The sequence below is a fragment of the Ricinus communis genome, chromosome 10 (genome assembly GCF_019578655.1).
Source record: "Ricinus communis isolate WT05 ecotype wild-type chromosome 10, ASM1957865v1, whole genome shotgun sequence".
NCBI lineage: Eukaryota > Viridiplantae > Streptophyta > Magnoliopsida > Malpighiales > Euphorbiaceae > Ricinus > Ricinus communis.
The window spans coordinates 8,378,247-8,398,443 of record NC_063265.1 but is presented as its reverse complement, the minus strand read 5'-3'; the positions used below and the strand labels follow the sequence as shown (position 1 = coordinate 8,398,443).

Sequence of the window (20,197 nt, the reverse complement as noted above, 5' to 3'; positions counted from 1 at the left end):
TTGCATATTTTTTAATTATGAATAGCTATTTATTAATAATTTAGTTTCTATAAAAATTACGAAGAGCTCACTAATTTAATTAAAGTTTTAAGGTTTGTATTAAATAGTATCAATAATTACCAAACCGATACATAAATAATTAAGTACATATTAAGTCTTGTTTAGTAGTATTATAGTGGACAGAACCCTTTCATGAAAGAAAAAAAATTATTTTTAATTTTAAATCTTGAAATCTGAAAACAAATAAATGGATATTTTTATACAATATATTAATAGATAAAATTTTAAAATTTAATATATCAAATAAGAAAAATTCTAAACCAAAATTATTTTAATACACTAAACTCACTTTTTAAACAACTAATAATTACTATAAATAAGTACTTAATTATCTAAATTATAAAATATAAACAAAGACGAAAGAATCAATTAGGATAAATGATCAATTTGTCCTCTAAATTTATATTTAATAGTTAAATATATTATATTTAAATATTTCAGTAAATAAATATTTAATTTATATTTAAAAATCAAATACATTTAATTTAAATTTTTTCAATAAATAATAAATTAAACTCCAGAATTTAAATATACTCAATTTAAAATTTACTAAAAAGTTATAATATTAGAGTTTTAAACTATAGTTAAATTATAAAATTAAAAGTATTATTATTTTTAATAATTTGCCACATAAAGATAATATTTAAAAAATTTGAAATTAAAATTTAATCGACCAAAATTCATATTTACTTTGCTGTATAGTTGATGGCAGCTAAAATTTACCCATAAAATTATTTACGGAGGTACATAGATGGACGCGGAGAGCGGGGACCTTAGACCACGTGCCGTTCCTTATCCACAAACTATTAGACAGGTGCGCCATTTTAGTGTCCGGAACATTTTAACTTGTCATAGTCATTATAATTGTCCACTCCCACGTTCTCCTAAATATGCTTGGGTGAGAGAGTGGGGTCAATTTTTCAATTAATCTAAAAATTTTACTGCATTTATAAATTGCCAAATTCACTTCATTGTCCAAAAAGTACGACTATTTCTTGACCAGACATGTGTGCAAACGTAACGCATGTGCTTTTATTGGAAAACTTTTCAGAATCCAAAACTGGACATATCTGTCTTATCAATATCAATTGACACATGCATGATCTATAATGTTCCTTGATGATACCTTTTGCTTTTACGTAGAACCCTCCACCCAATTTATAGAGCAGAAGAAAACAAAATATACAGATAATATTTATTAATATTCGATAATTAATTAAATATGTAGCCATTATTCATGTATAAATGTAAATTACTAGATCTTTTATTAAATTGTTTAATGATTCATATTATTACAATATAAATATATAATGTAATATAGTAAAATCTCAACCATTAATTTTTTAAAAACAACGACAAAAAAGTACAGATAACTTATGTGAATTTTTTTTATTTCCTTTTAAATAAGTAGAAGATTAAACATTGTGGAGGAGAAATAACAGTATTGTTGTCTGTTCTTAACATAGTAAGATTATTACAGTATTCACAGCAAGAAGAACGCAATTACTATAAGATCATTTGGCATTAAGAGTTTTCTAAATCATTTTTATTTGTTATTAAGATTGAAAAAAGTATTTTTTAACCTAAAATTTAATTTTTATTTTTATTTTTAAGTTTCGATAATGACTTTTAAACAATAAATTAATCGATTTTTTTCTTTCTCAAAACTAGGTTTGAGGAATATAATTTATAAAACAATCAGCAAAATTCCATGCCTAAGACAAAGCTATTTGTCGGCATTTGACAAAGTCTATGACACTATTACATGATATTATTGGTCTATAGTGATTGATTATCTTTCATCTCTAGGACCAACCATATATTTGGTCTTCTACTATTGGATGGAGAAAAGAATCTGCATGTTCAACCAATGAACCCTAATCATCTTTTTATCAGCATGTTATTTGTCGTTTTTGCTCATAAAAGAAATTGATTATTCTTTTAACTATATATATATATATATATATATATATATATATATGATATTTCATTACTAATAAACTAATAACACGTGTATGAAATTTTTGTTATTTAAATATAAAATATTTGACCTATATATCATTTAATAATGATTTAAGTAAATATTAATACATAAAAGAATTACTAATGAAGAAATTATCTAGAGTTAAAGATGAAAAGGACCAGAAATAAAATAAAAACGTGGGAAGAAAACATATTGGTTCAGTCAGTGTCAGGTTCAACAAACGTGGAAAAATCCATCATAATTAGTCATTAATAGGAAAAAGACAGCAAATCAGAATCTGGGCCACCTAAATTGCATCGGGCAGAGGGAAATTATATCTTCCCTGCATAGTGGAATGGATACACATTCCTTTTCATTATCTTGCCCAATAAACTGCAATGTCTCATCTCCATAATTTTTTTGGGACCCTGTGTAAAAGAGAGATGGAAAATCAATGGAAATCTTTAACCTTTGTAAAAATAAAACTGAAAAATTGGGTGCTGCTAATTGATCCGAATCAGTTTAAAAATTTGAAAAGCAAAATTATCAAAACATCTTTAATGATTTTAAGCACTAGAATAGGATAAAAGAAATCGTCATAAAAAATGCATAGATTACCATTACAATTTTTATCAAAATCTCTCTCTTTCTTTTTTTTTTTATTATAATATCCAATTACTAACACTAAAATTTCTCTCTTTTTTTCATATTAATCTAAATTTAATAAAAAGATCATTAAAAATAAAGCAATTTAATTTCAACAGCTAGAGAGTTAATTCAATTTAATTTTTAGATTTCTTTAATGGATAATATATAATAACTGACAGAAAAATTAATTAATAAAAATATTTAGGTTTAGTTAAGACGATAGTTTAATAGAAGGTGTTAATAGAAGCCATGGTAATCCAAATACAATGAGCAATGAAGAAGGAGGAGAAGGCGGAAGCACTGGCTATGCAGGGGAAAATGCACATGTTGCCAATGAAGAAGATATAATAGAATATGATTTTGTTGAAGATTTAAATGACTTAACGAGTGAATTGACATTTCACCAATAAACAAAAAAATGTAAACATAGAAAAAAAAAACTAGAAAAAAAATCATATATGTTGAAAAATTTTAAAAATTTGATGACAAAAAGGAAGGGAAAAATAGAAAAGAGAGAGCAAGTAAGAACAAGAAAAAACTTAAAGAGAGAGAAGGATAGAGAAAAAGAAAATTAAAACAAGAGATAATAAAGCAATAAAGAATGAGGTACATATGGATATCCCGGCTATGTAGGAGAAGATGCACAAATTACCGATTATGAAAAAGATGAAATAGGATATGATTTCATTAAAGATTTAAATAACTCAATAAGTTAATTGCAGTTTCATAAATAAATAAGAAAAATACAAATACGAAGAAGAATTAGGAAAATTTATATATATTGAATAACATATAAAATTTCATAACAAAAAAGAAAGAGAAAAATAAGAGAAAATGGAGAAGAATAAAAAAAATTCAAAAAGATAAAAATAAAAAGAAAGAAAAAGTTAAAACAAGAGAGTCATTCTGAACTTATTTTATTCTCTCTCTTAAGAATATTTTTTATTTTCAAATTTTAAATTCTAGAATAAAATCTTAATTTTAAAATCAAATTTCATTAAAGACAGCCAAGTCATTACATTAACATTATTACATATGACTCCATAAAAATAAAAAAAAAATATTACTAAAATGCCATTCTGATCTAGTTAGATTTACTGATAATATATATTGGTAAAAGTATATCTCATAATTAAAGGGGTATTTCTGGAACTGTACCTTAAAGTGTCTAGTCCTTGAATAATGTCTGATAATTCATCTTCATAATTAATATATCATTTATTGATATTTTTTATTTTTCTTAATTAGTCTTAGATTGAGAAATTCTTTTCATCATTTTTTTGTATTAATTGTAACAACTAGTTTTCTTTATCTCATTTAATAATTTGAAAATAAAAATTGCTCGTAGAATAGTTTCATAAAAATATGTATAGAATGATGTTCATAACTCAAAAGCAGAGCCCCAATATAATCAGCGGGTAGTTTGACCCGGTTCGTGCGAGGAATTTTAAATTTTTCTATACAATTAAACTGAAATACCTTATTTTCATACTTTCTAATTTTATAAGAATATGATGAACTAGCTTCTCTAATCAATACTGGATTATTCCAAAATGGGGAGTTAAAGCTCCTGAAAAGTACTATTCATTTAATAATTAACTTCATATGCCATTTGAATTTCATCATTAAAATTTAATTTTCAATTGGCAAAAACATCAGTTAAAATTCTGTTATTTTTTCGATTTCTGCTAAAGTATTATTGTGATACATTATTATTTTATAAAGTATTTTTAAGTTATAGAAAATTAATTGATATTTCTTAAAATAATTTATTAATTTTATCTGTTATTCTATTAAATTTAAATTGTCGATGGATTTATATATAATTTTTAATCATTGTCATAAGTAAAAATTATATAAATAAATTTATGATTATGAAGTATTACTGGTTAAATTTTAAAAATATATATCAAATTTTTAAAGAATAAAAATACTAATTTAGGCATATGCATTTATCGGTTGTGTTGCGAACTTCCTTTGGTACTGAATGTGACTAATACTTTTCCATCTATATGTTTTTTTTTACGAATTATATGGAAGATGAATATTAGGCACATACTTAGAAGCCAAAGACAATGAAAGTCTTCTATGGTGCAATATAAGTTGATTATTTGGCTGATTATATTTAATTTTCTTTTTAATTCATAGCTCATATTAATGTATGAACTGAACACTATATAATAAGAATGATCCTAGTTTTATTGATAATTCGAGGGCTATAATATTAGATGTCATATTTTGAGAATGAACAATTACAAGCTTCATGAAGGTTTTTCTCCGTCTGGCACTATTCTTGATCATGTAGGGAGAGAGGATTTTTTGTCATGTATGAATATGAGTTAATTTTTAAAATTTTATTTTAAAGAGTATAAGTTATATATTAAAAAATATTTATATAAAAATAAAATATTTTATTAAGTTCAATAAGTTTTTTATAATTTAATTTTTATTTTGCTGTTATTTTTATAAATATTAATAGTTTTATTTATTTTATATTTAAATTAAATATTATTTTATAATATAATTTTTAAAAATAAAGAGTTGCACCAATATTAAAAGTGACATTAAAGATGCTCAAATGACTTTAAATGTTTATGATTTTTGTCTACTTTCTTTGTTTGATAAGACAAGATTTGACCGCAACATAATATTGTAATATCTTGGGATGCCGGACATTCAATTAACAGGTTTTGGCGCATGCTGAATGAAAAGCCTGCCATATCTCGAAGTTTGAAACAAATACGTGGAAGCTTGTAGCCTGAAAAAGTCTATCCTTGTTTAAAAGATAGGACAACATTCTATTAATTGATAAATCAAATTTTATATTAAATCATTATCTTAATTTTAAAGGATAATGTATCAATCATATTTTTCTTATGCAAGGAAGAAAGTTTTAAGATATCAAGAAGTTCAATAGTAAAACAACTTCTTCTTCTTCTTTTTTTTTTTTTTTTGATTTTACTACTGTTAAAGATATTTTTTTTAGATTTTTATTAAAATGTATTTAATTTATTATTAGTTAATTATTATATATAAAATATTTGAAATAATAAATTATAGTTCTAATTTATAATTAAAAATATTAGCAATAGTCTCGTAGGTACAAGAGAAATGTTCGCATCATATTATTATTATTTTTTCTTATTTTTGTGTTAGACTTATTTATTTTTTGACAAATTATTGCTGCTAAACGTGTCATAAGCAATTCTCATTTTTTTATTTATACAAAAAACAAAAAAAATTATTATTTTTTCATATTTACTATGACGACAAAAAATTAAATTATCATCATAAATATATATGTTCTACAAATTCATGGACGTACATAACACATCGGACTAGATTGCCATTTTGTTAGAGATATATGGTGACAAAGGGGGCTATTAGGGGAATCTATGTAGAGACACAAGATCGGCTAACAGTCATCTTCACAGAGGCATTACATTCTCTCAAAACTATGTCTTATAGAAAGATATATACACAATATTATTGAAATAATCGTAAGAAAAAAATAAAAAATGAAAACTACAGGACAAGTTAGAAAGGACATGAGGAATGGGAAGCGTCAGGGGATTCCCTCCTCCCATTTGCCGCATCTGTGAAGGTGGCCTGAAAATAGGAACGAGTTCCACTCGCAGAAATCACTAAAATTAGCCACGTGGTATTGGTGGTCGTTGCTGTGACTGTTGAGTCCTTCATTTATTAGCCAATTTTAGTGGGCAATACAACACATATCTGCACCGGTCCATCCCCCAATGGACCACTGTAAATAGGATAAGGTAAATATGCTCTTCACAATATGAATTAATAGGAAGCTACGTGGAAAAAAAGACTTTTTTTTTTAGAATTTTAAGTAAATAAATAAACAATAATAGAATTTTTATAGTATTAAAAATATCTAAAGATTAATATTCTTTAATAATAATAATAATAATAATCTGTGTATTACTAGTTATATATATTTAGAAATAATAAATTGAATATTTATAAGTACATAATCATATAATAAAACAGATGATATAAATATGATAGTAATGTAATAAACTATAATATATATAAATTATCTGTATAAATTATAAATTTATTAGTCAATAAGAACAAATTTTATGAAGAAAATTAATTTTATTAATTATGTTTTGAATTATATTAATTGTAATTGTAATGAAGTAAAATAGTGTAGGAATCATTGTATATAAATTTAATAGAACATTTAACAATCATTTCAAAACTATAAAATTTTATATAAAATGACTAGAGTATATTAAAAACTTATAGAAATGAGAAGTATTTAGGTTACGACACATATAAATGCAAAATAATCCGTTCCGCAAGAATCATGATTGAGAATTGTTTTATTATTTTTTTTAAAAATGACAAAATATAATTAATTTAAATTCGGACAGTTATTTAAAATTTTAATGAAAGCCTAAATTTGTTATCTCATGTTGGCTTTTCTTGAAAAAATATCAATTGAAGCATAGGCTTTCTTTTAACCAAACATGTGGATAATATAGCATGTGTCCGACCATATTGCTAAAGAAAAATGTGATCTATATCTTTCTTTGGAACGAGATCTATCGCATTGATGTAGAACCCTCCAGATAATTAGTTATCAATAAATAAATAATAATAATAATAATAATAATATGTAGATATCTTTTATTATTATTTGTAATTTTAATCCTTCGATTTTTACCGATTGACGGCTAGATTTTTTTATTTTAACAGGAACTTTATTTTATTCTTACTATATAATAGGGCAATTGAAGGAAATAGAGGGTTGACTGGTTTAGGCAATTCCTAATGAATGGTAAGGAAAAATTGAAAAAAATTATATAATTGTGTTAATTCTAATATTATTACATTGAATTTACATATGATCATTTAAATTAATACTCAGATTATATTAATTTTACACAATTTGGTATTATAGAAAAGACACACGGTAGCCACTTCAAATCTATATGTATGACACATTTGATGGAATTCTTTTCTTTTCATAGTAAGACAGTCTTATTAAATATTAAAAATTAAAGGAAAACCCACCAAGAAGTATAGGGCTCAAAGGGATGAAAAAAACCCCACCAAAGAACTAATGGAATCAAATAAGGCCAGGAACAAGACATTGGATGAAATTCTTGGTCTGCTCTATATAAATATATTAGACTTATTTCAAAATTTGTGCTATAAATTTTGGAATGTTTTATTTTGATTCAGAATTAATACAAAGATAGCAACAAAATAAAAAAAAAAAATTGAAAAGGTTTTGACAAAAAAGAAAAAAGAGGCCCAAAAGAAGACATTCAATTCAAACCCATTATTTTTGTGTGGCATTGCTCAACTCCACAAATTGAATTTTCCAATAAATGAAAAAACAGTTAAAATATTTAATTTTAATTTATTCAATATTATTTGGAATGGAAAGAGAGAGAAAAGAAGAAGAAGAGAATCTGCATTACTGATGCGACAAATTTAAGATGACAGAGACTAATTGAAACGTGCACAATATTTTTAGATGTCCATATTTTCATATAATGTAGGGTTATAAATGAATTAAGCTATTTAAAGATAGTTTGATGGCTAGGTTTAATAAAGATCCATTTAAATTGTGTTTGGGTTATTTCAATCTCAATTTTTATTTTATATTATTCTTAAATTTTAAAAACTGTTTTTATAAAAGGTAGGTGAATTAATATTTTTTCTAAAAAAATAATTTATAAAAAATTAAAAAGTTAAATAAAAAAAAAGTGCAAACTCACTTTTTAGAAACTCAATGACAATTTGAAACATATTTTTAAGTTGGTTTAAATATATAACAAGTGATTTTAAAGTTCATTTTTATATTTGAAAATATTTTAATTTGAATTTATATTTGTTAATAAAATTTGGGCTCGCTGTGAACATAAAATTAACTCAGTAGTATTCAACACATTTAATAAAAGAGGATTTATAAATTTAAACTCATCTAATAAATAAAGCAACTCAATTCATCTGCAATACTTATAAGAGTTATAGTTATACCGGTACAATTCAGTAAATTGTATGTGCCCATAATTAATGCATAAATGATACACTTTTCATCCTTTTCTTTTTCCTCTTTAAACTATACAAATTAAAATTCACCAATTATTAATGCAGAACTGAAACATTTTCATCTGTTTTTCCTCTTAGTTGATGAAATATACGACTCATTTTTTTATCCATTTTTTGTTTAATTCTTCAATATCTTAGTCATTCCACGCATAATTATTCTAGACCACATGAGCTGGATCAGCAGTGTGCATGTTAGTCCACTTACAAAAGAATTTTTGGAGCTCAAAAAGTGAAAGCGATTTTAACTCCTAACTTATTAAATAAATTTTATATGTTAGTATAATAATAATAACTACTGAAAGAAAACTTTGGCCTAAGAAAATCGATCATGTGATAAACAGAAATTCTAAACAATGGAAAAAATTGTGGATAAAAGATTGTCTACACATCTATAAAAGGGCACATTATTCACACAAACAATTATCACATCTGCTCTAAAAAACTCAGTCTCCTCATTTCACTAAATACTTTGGCTTCTCAGTGGAGAGGAAATCAATCGCACGACATAGGAAGTGGGATGGTGGTTGATGAAAATCTATGTAGCACAAGAAATTCTATTCCAATAAAAAATCTTAAAAATGAAAATGATATTTGCTCAAAGAATCCTATTTTAACAAGAAATTCTAATTTTACTAGGAATCATAATTTAATAAAGAGTCTTGATGATATTAGAAGTTTAAGTGACAAAAGAAATTATATTTCAAATAGGAATTCTACTCATATTCAAAGTTCAAGTGAGATTGGACTTAATCAAAACAATAAACCTCAAGATACTCTTATCAACATAATCCAATATATAAATGCACAAATAAGTCAAGATAAGCCCAAAATAAACAAATTTGGAGTTCAATACTCAAGAATAGGTTGCATATCACATGGTTAAATCAAGCTGAGCTCGAGGCATAGCTAGCAGTTGTCCATGCAGCTGAGCTCGAGGCACCCTCTTCATGGTGTTATCTGAAGAATTAACGATGAAGGACCCTACTTCGGGCTTGTTTTGGTTTCTGATAATAACGAGAAGGCTCCTAATGCCTCAAATTCCTTTCTTCCTAGCAACTCCATCCCTACTATTTCACTGGCTGGTAAACCTCTCGCTCTTTCTAGCTAACAGTCTGCTGTAATTTATGTTCATTATTCTATCCTCGTTTTCTTTTAAAATCTGGTACTTCAAAAGTTTGGATTTTTTGCCTTAAAAGTAGGTCTTCCTATTTAAACAGGAGTTTCTAACCTTTTTAAAAGAAATTATTATTATGAAAAAGAAACACATACATGAACATTAATCAATAACTATAATTTTTGGTTAAGGTATAGAATTCAACTCCTATGCTCTTGCAATACCGAAATCCTGCCTATTGGTCACTGGAGTATTGTGGTCAATGGCTCAATACTTCTATTTAATCAGTTTTGATGAACACTAGTCTAAAATATGGTTTTTTCTCTTCTGGGTACTTAGGAAGAACATTCCATGTTGGCCAGATGGGGGGAGCTAATATTATATATGTGAAGACTGGGGATGCATCAGTAAGACTATTATATTCTACCTCATCTTCTACTCTTTTCTCCTTTTTCTTGTTAATTTTCTTCTTGATTACAAAGTTGATATTGTTGTCATTCTTAATTACAGGTAAATGCAGCTGCAGCTGTGCAACTTCTCATTGATACATTTGACATAGATGGAATCGTTCATTATGGGAGTGCTGGAGCGGTTAATGATGCATTAGCCATTGGTGATGTTGTTTTAGTTAGCCAAGTTGCCTTCACAGTATCTTGGAAATAGAAGGTATAATTAATACCTGATAATTTAAGCGCTCATAAGTTTATCCTGATGATAGATGCATACATGGATGAAGGGCCCTAGCTCTCTCCTAATATTAAAAAAAGAAAAGAAAAAGAAACTCTTAAAATTCTTTTAAAAAATATTAACCCTTCAGAAAATTTTAATATATACCTTCTAATGTTCCACCCTCTCTTCTCGCGCCCCCAATTGAAACCGGATTGGCTTCATCTCTGTTCTTTTGGACAATAAGAAAACTGCTGGATTATAATACAGTAGAGTTCAGTGTATAACAGGAGATTTCATCCCATACAAATAAATCTGGGCTAAAGGCCCTTAACATACAAAGGGTTTAGAAACCAATAAACCTAAAAGACCGGGCTCAAGGCCCAAACAATAATCGGCCCCATGGCCTACTAACAAGTAAAAATAGCAAATTGGTCCTTGGCTAAGAAAACTGTCTGCAACCAGATCATTTTCCCTCCCCTTGAGCTCCACTGACAGAGAATGTCAGAAACCCCCATCCCCAACCTCCTGTAGCACAAATACCCTAAAACATCTTCTTGTCCCAAGCTTAAGAGCCAAAAACACAGGATTTGCAACATTAGAGTACAATCGCTAGAAAAAGGTGAGATACTGAGGAGAAAACCTGACGCATTGCCGACAACCCAACTAATCTATATCTTCCGGCGGAGGTGGAGCTGAGCCAATTGAAGAAGAGATCTTGATCAACACGACTTCTGCTCACACTTCATAAAAGACCCAGCAGCTTCTCCTTCCTCTCTCCCAGATCTGTCAAACGACAAACTCCCAAAGGACTCCGGTGGATTTGAGGGGCGAACAGTGCCGCACAACAAGGGCTATACCAAGCCAGCAAATGGAAACCCTATAACAAAAGTACCAGCACAAGGTCCAACTAAAGGCACTAAATCTAAAAACAAGCTTAAAAAAGAAAGATGAACAAATAGAACTAAAACTGATCATGAAAGCCACTGGGCTGGCTGTGGACGGAGAAAACCACAGACAGCCCCCAAAATCCCCTAATGTGAAACAACATGAAGGAAAGAGATAGAGAGACACAGGAAAAAGAGAGTTCCAAACTCCTCAGCTTCATCTCTAGGTGCATATAATTTAAATGAAAATTGAAGTCCGATTACCCCTTTCCTCTAATGTAAACTAAAACTTAGAAAAGGACTTACTAAAACTGGTAATTACCATCTTTCTTTTACAAAGAGAAAAACTAGAAGAAAAATTAATTTACATATGTGACATGTGTTTCCTTTTTTGATAATTAACGCATAGTTTTTCTGGGTTAATAATTAAAACAGAGTTTTGAGACAAAGAAAGGTCAGCTGAAATTCGGAGACTTCAATTATCCAGACGCAGGAACCAATACGCTGGGAAGCATAGACTTCCAACCATCCACATTACACACTCCATCAGGAAAAAAAAAAACCTTCTTCTGGCTTCCCCTCAGCAACTCAGCCTGGTTCGATATAGCTGCTCAACTTCAGGTTCTCGTCTTGATATCAATTGCTTCACAAATTCCGCAATCTACTGTTAATTTGTTTACTTTCTTCATGCAATCCTGTTGGATGCCATTAAAGAATTAATTTTAACAATAATATTTCCGAGTTTGCAGGATGTAGCGTTTGAACAATCTATTAATAGCACCGCCAACAAGTGCTTACCGGACGCACCGGAACTTGTGTTTGGATCTAGAGCTGCCACTTCTGATATGTATCTCACCAACGCTGCATATGGAGAGTACCTTGCCAACCAGTTCAAGGTCTCTATTATTGATGAAGAGACTGCTGCTATTGCATTGGTAAGTAATAAACCAAAAACTACCTCACTTCATTCATTTTTTATAAATATTTTTTATCTCAAAATGTTGGGCCTCTTTACTTGCTCAAACATTTTTTAACAAAATTAGAGTTTCATTTCTTATAAAAAAAATTTGGAATGTTACTTGTGTTCAATTGCTAAATTTATTACAAAATTGTTCTTCAGTTTAGAAAATTGAAAATTCTGTTAAATTTTTTTAATTAAAAAAAAAAGCCATTTAAAACTGCAAGCATTGGATATAGTAAAGATTTGGATTTATTTGGTTTCAAAAAAGAAGTTATCGGTCTAATAACTGGAGAAAATGAAATTGGATCTATCTAATCCCTTAATACAAGTTCAAGGACCAAATTGACCTTTTATCCATAAAATATCAGCTGAAGAAAATATTTTTCTTAAAATGGACAAATGTAACTAAAAAATACAATTAATTAATACTATGGACTAAATATTTATATAAAATAAGGTTTAATATAAATAATTTTATGGCTTAATTATGTCTAAATTTAAGACTAACGATTATGAATTTATCAACCCAAACATTCTATAATGATAGTGTATCATCAAACTCTTTTCCTCACCACGTTGATAAATGTTTTCTCCATCAAAATTCCCTATGATCTTCATATCAGGGAGCTTAATTGTCTTTGTTACACAACAAAAAAGTACCAATCTAAAAACTCATATTGATCGGTCCAAATTATGTATAAATATTTAAGTATATTTTAAAACTTTGATGATATATTTATATATATAAAATAGTGAAACTATGTGTTTTTATTTCACTTAAGTTTAGTTGTCTATTTTCAGGAATATTAGCAAAAAGAGAAAAATATGGAACTAAAAGAAGCTTAATTGGACATGTTCGTATCAAGGCCCAAGATTAATACGCATGACTGCTAATTACAAGGTCCAAGGGATATTTTAGTTGTTTTGTATAATTATTAGAATTTATATTAAAAGTTATTTATGAAATAGTATTTAGTAGAGATTAAAATACTTTAAGTCTTATTTATTAGATAGATTTATATTAGTATACTTATCTCTAGGGAGATTTATATAGAGGAGGACTCTTCTCTATATATATCTTTGCAAAACCTAATTAAAGAGGGGGGTAGGAGTTTTGCTCCTACCCGCTAACTATTATTCTCTTAATAATTTTCTACAGTTCTTCATAAACATTTAGTTTTAATTTTGATTGTTCTTTTAAGATCTAAGAAGCTTTTCAAGAAATAGAGACTGATGACTAATCTTTTTCATACTTGAAGAAATCATGGATCTAGAGGGAGCTTTAATTTTCAGTCTTGTTTTATGTCTTTCTATTTAATACCATAGTCATTGAGTTAAATATGTTAGGCTAGTTTTCATAAGTGTTTAGTTTAGTCTTTTTACTTTTGTATGAATCTTATTATTTATTTATTTAATAAACGATTTTTTTGCCTTCATATATTTATTAGTTTCATCTATTATTATTTGTTGATCATCATATCAATTTATGGTAATATTTATTATGAAAATCTTTAGGTCAAAAGTATTAGAAACATCATCTTTACTTTAATTTATGTTGATATAAGAAACTTAGGTTGCATTATTAGCTTAAGTGATTTAGGAAAAAAGGCACGTCACCATCTCATTTATTATATCTAGACTTAAAGTATAACAAGGAGATTACTAAGGAAATGACTAGACTAAATACTATCTTTAACATATAGTTTTAGATCATAAGCATTTGTATTTGCATTGCATATTTATTTATTGTTTAGTTACTTTACTTTATGAATATTACTCTCCCAACATACTGATTTATAGTGTTTAGATTTACTATTATTGTTTTATGTTGATAATTAGTCTTTATAATAAGTAGTCTCATAATTCCTTGAGAGATCGACCTCGTGGTGAACTTACCTTTACTATAGGAATGGTTCGTACACTTGCAAGTACTAAGAAAGACACATCACATATATGTACAAAATCAAACTCAAATTAAGCATCACTTAACAAACAATCCACGATTGAAGTTAACTATTTCCTCTATTCAATTTTGATAGGTCAATTTCGTTTTTAGTCCGTCAAAGAATATAATCAACTTTTCTTTTTTATATATTAATTTAATAATTAAATATCTAAAATTCTTATTAGTTAACATTAACATCTATAATTAATTTCTATTTATTTGATTTTGAAATTGTAAAATCATTACACGATATTTTTTAAGTTCGAATGCAAAAATATTTTTATTTAAATTTTAAAAATTATAAATAGATTAATAAATTTATCAATATTTGGATTATTATTAAGAAAATTATTGAACATATTTTAATTTCTTCTCCTTTTATATTAAATTTTAGGTGAGTGACACTCTAAGACGATAAATGACTTCTGCCATGACCAAGATCAAGAAAAATAATTCATCCAAACAACGACTTTTCCAATCAACAAATGCAACATAAACGTTTCCTCTCCATACGACAATGGAAAAAGATAACTGTAAAATTAGGTTTTAGACACCGGCTCGTTTAGTTTAGTTGTTGAGAATTTCTTTTATTTTATTTTTTAATTTTTAAAAAAAATGAATACTCTTTATTTTTATAGAAAACTTATAAATTTTTTGAAATAGGTTTATTTATTGTCATATAAAAAATATTTTTTATTTGAATAATATTTTAAGTCTAAGTGTAAAATTTAGAATAAATAAAGTGAAATTTATGTATATATATATAAAGAAAAATATAAAAAAGATGTTTGAAATTTTTTTCAAAATTCTTCAATATGTTTGGTTAGATTTTTGAAAACATAAAAAACTACTTTTTATTTTTATTTTATAAAATAAGTATAAGTAAACACAAAATTCTATTTTTTATTTTTTATTTGAAATATTTTTTAAAAAATTGGCATTGTTTTCTAAAGTAAATATATAGGATCAAATCGCGATTTAACAAGTCATTTGATATAATGAAATTGACTTTACGGTTAAAATAATAGAATTAAAAGTTGTTAAACTATAAAATTCATATAATCAGACTCGGACAATATATGATAATAATTAAGAAAAATAAAGATGACTAAGTAATAATATTAGGAGTTTATATATTTGTATATAATGAATGATTAAGAAAAATGAAGATGACTAGATGGTTGAAAATCTGAAACTCCAACATGAAATAGCTTTTATAAAAATTATCACCATGTTTTTTTTATATAAAAAATACATACAAATGACAAAAAAGTAGTCATGCTAGTTTTTTAATATTTCCCTAAAAAGTAAAATAAAAAGTGTTAATTTTGAATATCAAACTCAACTATCATGCACACTAATTCTGGTGGATATTAATAAGATGTGCAATTTTTTAATTTCTTTTTTTTTTTTTTTAATTTGAGCCAGCAGATGCGCTAATTTTTTGTAGTTAGACCACAAATATTCTGCTTTTGCAGTATAATTTAGAAATATCTATTTTCTTTTTAGTAAATTCATTAAAGAGTTGGACAGGGACCTAACATTTATGTGTAAGATTCCAGTCCACAAAGTCATTTCAATTTCACCACTAAGGGGGGAAGAGAAAATTCTTTCATACCTGATCATAATCACAACATTTTTGCTGTTAGTTGTCACTCCTGCTTCTGCTCATACTGGAGAGAAGATCAATGGCATGGCCTAATAGGAAATGGGGTCATGAACTGCTGCTGCTGGTGGTGGTGGTGCTTGGTCTACTGGCTATGGTTCAGCCGTCAATGCAGCTGAGTTTAAAGAACCATCTTCACAGCATCATTCAACAAATAAACAGTGAAGGCCCTTACCTTGGTCTTGTTTTGGAATATGAAACTAATGAATTTGTTCTTCTACGCTCCAATCTCTTCATTCCTAGCAATCACACACCCTCCCTGAAGTTGTCAGGTAAACTTATCTCTACCTTGCACAATCTTGGGTTCTGCTTATTTTTCTAAGTTACAATACCTTCGAGAAGTTATTGGCAATTTCTTTCTTTAATTCCTGGTAATTAGGCAGAACATTCCACATTGGCAAGATTGAGGATGCTGATATTATTTATGTATTGACTGGGGACGCAACAGTATGATCGTTCTCTATCTGTGTTTTGTTTTTCTTAATAATCAGTTATGATTTAGCTTTGGGTTACTTTCCTTCTTAATTCTAATTTGTACTACTGGAGTGTTGTTAGGCAAATGCAGCTGCAACTGTGCAACTCCTGATATCAACGTTTAGTATTGATGGAATTGTTCATTATGGAACTGCTGGAGCAGTTGATGATACATTGTTAGTTGGTGATGTCGTTGTCCCTAAGCAAGTCGCCTTCACTGGACACTGGAATTGGAAGGTTCAAATCTGAAATGATTGATTGTTATAACTATTAATTACCACAATATGCTTCTTTCCTCCCTTGTTGAAAAATGAAACTTTGCTATTGTAATGTAAAATCTGCAGAATTTTGAATCAAAGAAAGGGCAGCTGAGATTTGGAGACTTCAATTATCCAGGAAAAGGTGACAATTTGTTAGGGAGCATTGACTTCGAACCGTCTACATTGTACACATCAGAACAAGAGCAGACCATGTTCTGGCTTCCCATCAACACCAGCTGGCTGGTGGTTGCCACTCAGCTTCAGGTTCTTTTCAACAAGAAATTTTTGCAAATCATACAACTATTTGTCTATTCTTGTTGGCTGCCATATTAAAATGGACTTTCCACTGCAGGATGTAGAACTGCAACAATGTCTTGAGAATAAATGCCTACCTAGAACACCAATACTTGCTTACGGATTGAGAGCTTCCACTGCTGATATGTTTATTTCAAATGTAGCATATAGAGAATATCTTTACAAGAAACTCAAGGTCTCAATTGTGGATGAAGAGACTGCTTCTGTTGTACTGGTTAGTGATAAAAAGATCAGTTTCAGTTTATTTTCATTATACCCTTGATCTAAAACTTTTCTGGAATTAACAATGATCTTGCTGTTATTGGTTATCTTTGGTTTTTCAGGTAGCTTTATCAAATGAGGTGCCTGTAATTGTGTTCAGGGGTGTCTCCAACATGGCAGGCGGATCGACTGGGTATGATAGCTATAGCTATTTGGGTTCTGTCAATGCTTTCAATGCTGCTGTAAGTTTCATTTGTGCTGTTAGTGGAACGACAAATTTCAGGGCGAATTATTGATTACTGGAATCATCTCCTCCTATCAAAAATTGAACTTCACCAATCAATGTAATCTTTTTCCATTTGCAATCCATATAAGTTGATGAAGTGCAAATATACCCAAATTACCTCTGAAGGCATAAATCAATATATGAGAATTACCATTAGAAAGCAATGTTCAATAGAGCTGAGCAATTTTAATATCACTCAAAAGGGCTCAACAGCGATAATTGTTTCAATGATCCTGAGCTGCATATACATTACCTACTAGTTTTATGAACTCAATAGCCACATTGAGAGCATTGACAGAGGCCAGAAAACTCAGGCTTGTGTCCGATAGTATTCCTCCTCCACCAGCCAAATCTGATACACCACGAAATACAATGCAAGGTACTCCATTTGATAGAGAGGTCTGTATCAACACGAGTAGGGCCAACTTCATATTAGTTAATAAGAATATTTATGCTAAAGTTCATAGATATTATAGGGAAGTGCTTTGCTGACCATGACAATAGCAGCACTCTCTTCATCTACTGTTGAAACACTAAATTCTTTGTAAAGAAATTCTCTGTACGCTGCATTGGCAAGGAATATATCAGCAGTAGAACCCCTCAGTCCATACACAACTTTTGGCATTTTAGGTAGGCAATAGGTGTCGTTTACACATTGCTGCAAATTTAGATCCTGCAGAAGTGCTCGTAGTTACTGAGATAATACTTAACAAGTATACTTGAGGAACTAATCTGCTACGGTTCACATCAACTTATGTAGAGGAAATCAAGAAATGGCAAACCTGAAGTTGAAATGCGATTTTAAACCAGTTTGAATCAATTGGAAGCCAGAACATCTCTTCCATGGTTTTCCCGGTGGAGTACACCTGTGTTGGTGTGAATTCAATCTTTGCTAATAAATTATCTCCTTTTTCAGGAAAATTGAAGGCTCCAAATTTCAGTTCTGGTAATTGCCCTCTTCCTGACTTGAACTCCTGCAAGATTTAAGCAGAAGAAGGAAAAGAAATCCCAATGGCAATATAAGGTCAATCAGTAACAAATATAGACATAGGCTCGAACTTGAAAATTGTACCTTCCATTTCCAAGAACTGGTAAGGGCGACATAGTTTAGAACGCTAACATCACCGAAGGACAAAGAGTCATTAGCACTTCCTGCTGTTCCATAATGAACTATCCCTTTAATGTCAAATGCATCAACAAGGATTTGAACAGTTATTCCTGCATTTAACTGTATGTATACCCTCCAATATTAATACTAAGGTTAATGATATAAAACAGAACATGTAAAGAAACTCACAAACTCAAACTGACATTTGAAAGAAATTGATGAATGAATTGTACAAAAAAAAGAGAAAACAAAAGAATTTGATCAAATTTCTTTGTGATATGGGTTCAGCTAAGATACTTGACTCTTGTTTAAACCAAACTAAAATAAAAGAAAGTGAAATGAAAGTCTTACTATTTGCTCTCCAGTCATGACATAGATCACATCAATACCACTAATCTTCCCAATGTGGAATCTTCTTCCTAAGCATTGATTGAGAACCACATTTAGGCACATCAAACTTATACAATGCCGGCTAATAAATTAAACTGTTTTGTCATTATCAAGTTCTTCAAGTGCGCTCTTGAATGCTGATCACCAGATTCAAACCCAAAATAATCAACTTTCTATTGAACTTGCCTTTATAAATGTATATATATAATATACCAACAAAGTGCAGTAAAATTAATGGGTGGATCAACTGAATTGGTGATTGCATTGGCTTATCATAACATCCTACATATACTTCAAACTTGAGACTATTCAAAGTTTAACAACAGCATAAATTGCAAATTAGGGAGCGGTATAATTAGTATTTTTATTTGTGAGAATTTGATCTCTTCGAGTTTGAGTCGCTGGGTGCACCGGCCACTAATATCATAAAAGTTTATTAGTTTTATATACCTATAAAAATAGCTACTATTGTGTAACCTATAGCTCATTGGCCTCCGATAAACCCGAAATATGCAAGACTCTTAATTCAGCTTATCCATAAGTAAAGCATAAAACAAGTAAATTTTCATGAACATGTAAAAAAGAGCAGACAGGATAGAGGATAGAAGCAGGGTAGTACCAGCCAAGTCAACGGAAGGGGTGTGAGAGCTAGGGACAAAGAAACCAGAGCCTTGAAGGGCCACTTCTTCAGTAGGGTAAGCCATAACTAAGCCAATATAAGGACCTCCATTCTCGTTAACTCTATCTACTACTCCATGCATTGGGTGCTTCAACTTCAGCTCCTCTGAGTAGTCTATCATAAGCACTACTACTAGTCCTACTATCACTGCCTCCAAGTCAACGGTCCAGTACTTTCGCCTTTGCTCTCCCACTGAGGACCACCGTTGGATCATATTTGAAGGAATTACAGGGGTGTGTGCAAGTGTCGACCGATCTACTGAGGGAGAGAGAGAGAGAGAGAGAGGAGAGAGAAGGAGCAGTTCTTGAGTTTTTGATTGGTCAGTGAGACATAAAAGTGCCAGGTTAATTGGAGGACTTTTGTCGGTGAAAGTAGTGGATAATGGTTAGCAAATAGGAGACCCTAATGGTTGTAAAAATTATTGAACTAGGATAAGTAAGAGTTTTTTTTCAGAATACATTTTTTAATTATTAATGAAAAT

At 29.0% G+C, this 20,197-nt stretch overlaps 2 protein-coding genes and 2 long non-coding RNA genes across 4 annotated transcripts; 2 read left to right on the top strand and 2 right to left on the bottom strand.

The window, feature by feature from the left end:
• Positions 1-10,819: 10,819 nt before the first annotated feature.
• LOC125371301 lies at positions 10,820-12,371 on the bottom strand. The gene is made up of 2 exons (XR_007217603.1): positions 12,230-12,371; positions 10,820-12,126 (listed from the first exon to the last, which is right to left on the bottom strand). It is a non-coding gene; the product is annotated as an uncharacterized LOC125371301 (long non-coding RNA).
• LOC125371300 lies at positions 11,924-13,667 on the top strand. Its single transcript, XR_007217602.1, has 3 exons — positions 11,924-12,052; positions 12,181-12,366; positions 13,194-13,667. It is a non-coding gene; the product is annotated as an uncharacterized LOC125371300 (long non-coding RNA).
• Positions 13,668-15,678: 2,011 nt separating this feature from the next.
• On the top strand, positions 15,679-17,643 carry LOC125368662 (bark storage protein A-like). Its single transcript, XM_048370002.1, has 6 exons — positions 15,679-16,275; positions 16,383-16,450; positions 16,559-16,714; positions 16,822-17,001; positions 17,090-17,266; positions 17,376-17,643. The coding sequence occupies exons 1-6, from the start codon at positions 16,026-16,028 to the stop codon at positions 17,547-17,549; spliced, it is 1,005 nt and encodes a 334-aa protein (XP_048225959.1). The 5' UTR covers positions 15,679-16,025; the 3' UTR covers positions 17,550-17,643.
• Positions 17,644-17,645: 2 nt separating this feature from the next.
• On the bottom strand, positions 17,646-20,153 carry LOC107261310 (bark storage protein A-like). Its single transcript, XM_015719697.3, has 6 exons — positions 19,657-20,153; positions 18,999-19,066; positions 18,612-18,767; positions 18,322-18,513; positions 18,033-18,212; positions 17,646-17,940 (listed from the first exon to the last, which is right to left on the bottom strand). Exons 1-6 carry the CDS (start codon positions 19,928-19,930, stop codon positions 17,764-17,766), a joined length of 1,047 nt encoding a protein of 348 aa, XP_015575183.3. The 5' UTR covers positions 19,931-20,153; the 3' UTR covers positions 17,646-17,763.
• Positions 20,154-20,197: the final 44 nt, after the last annotated feature.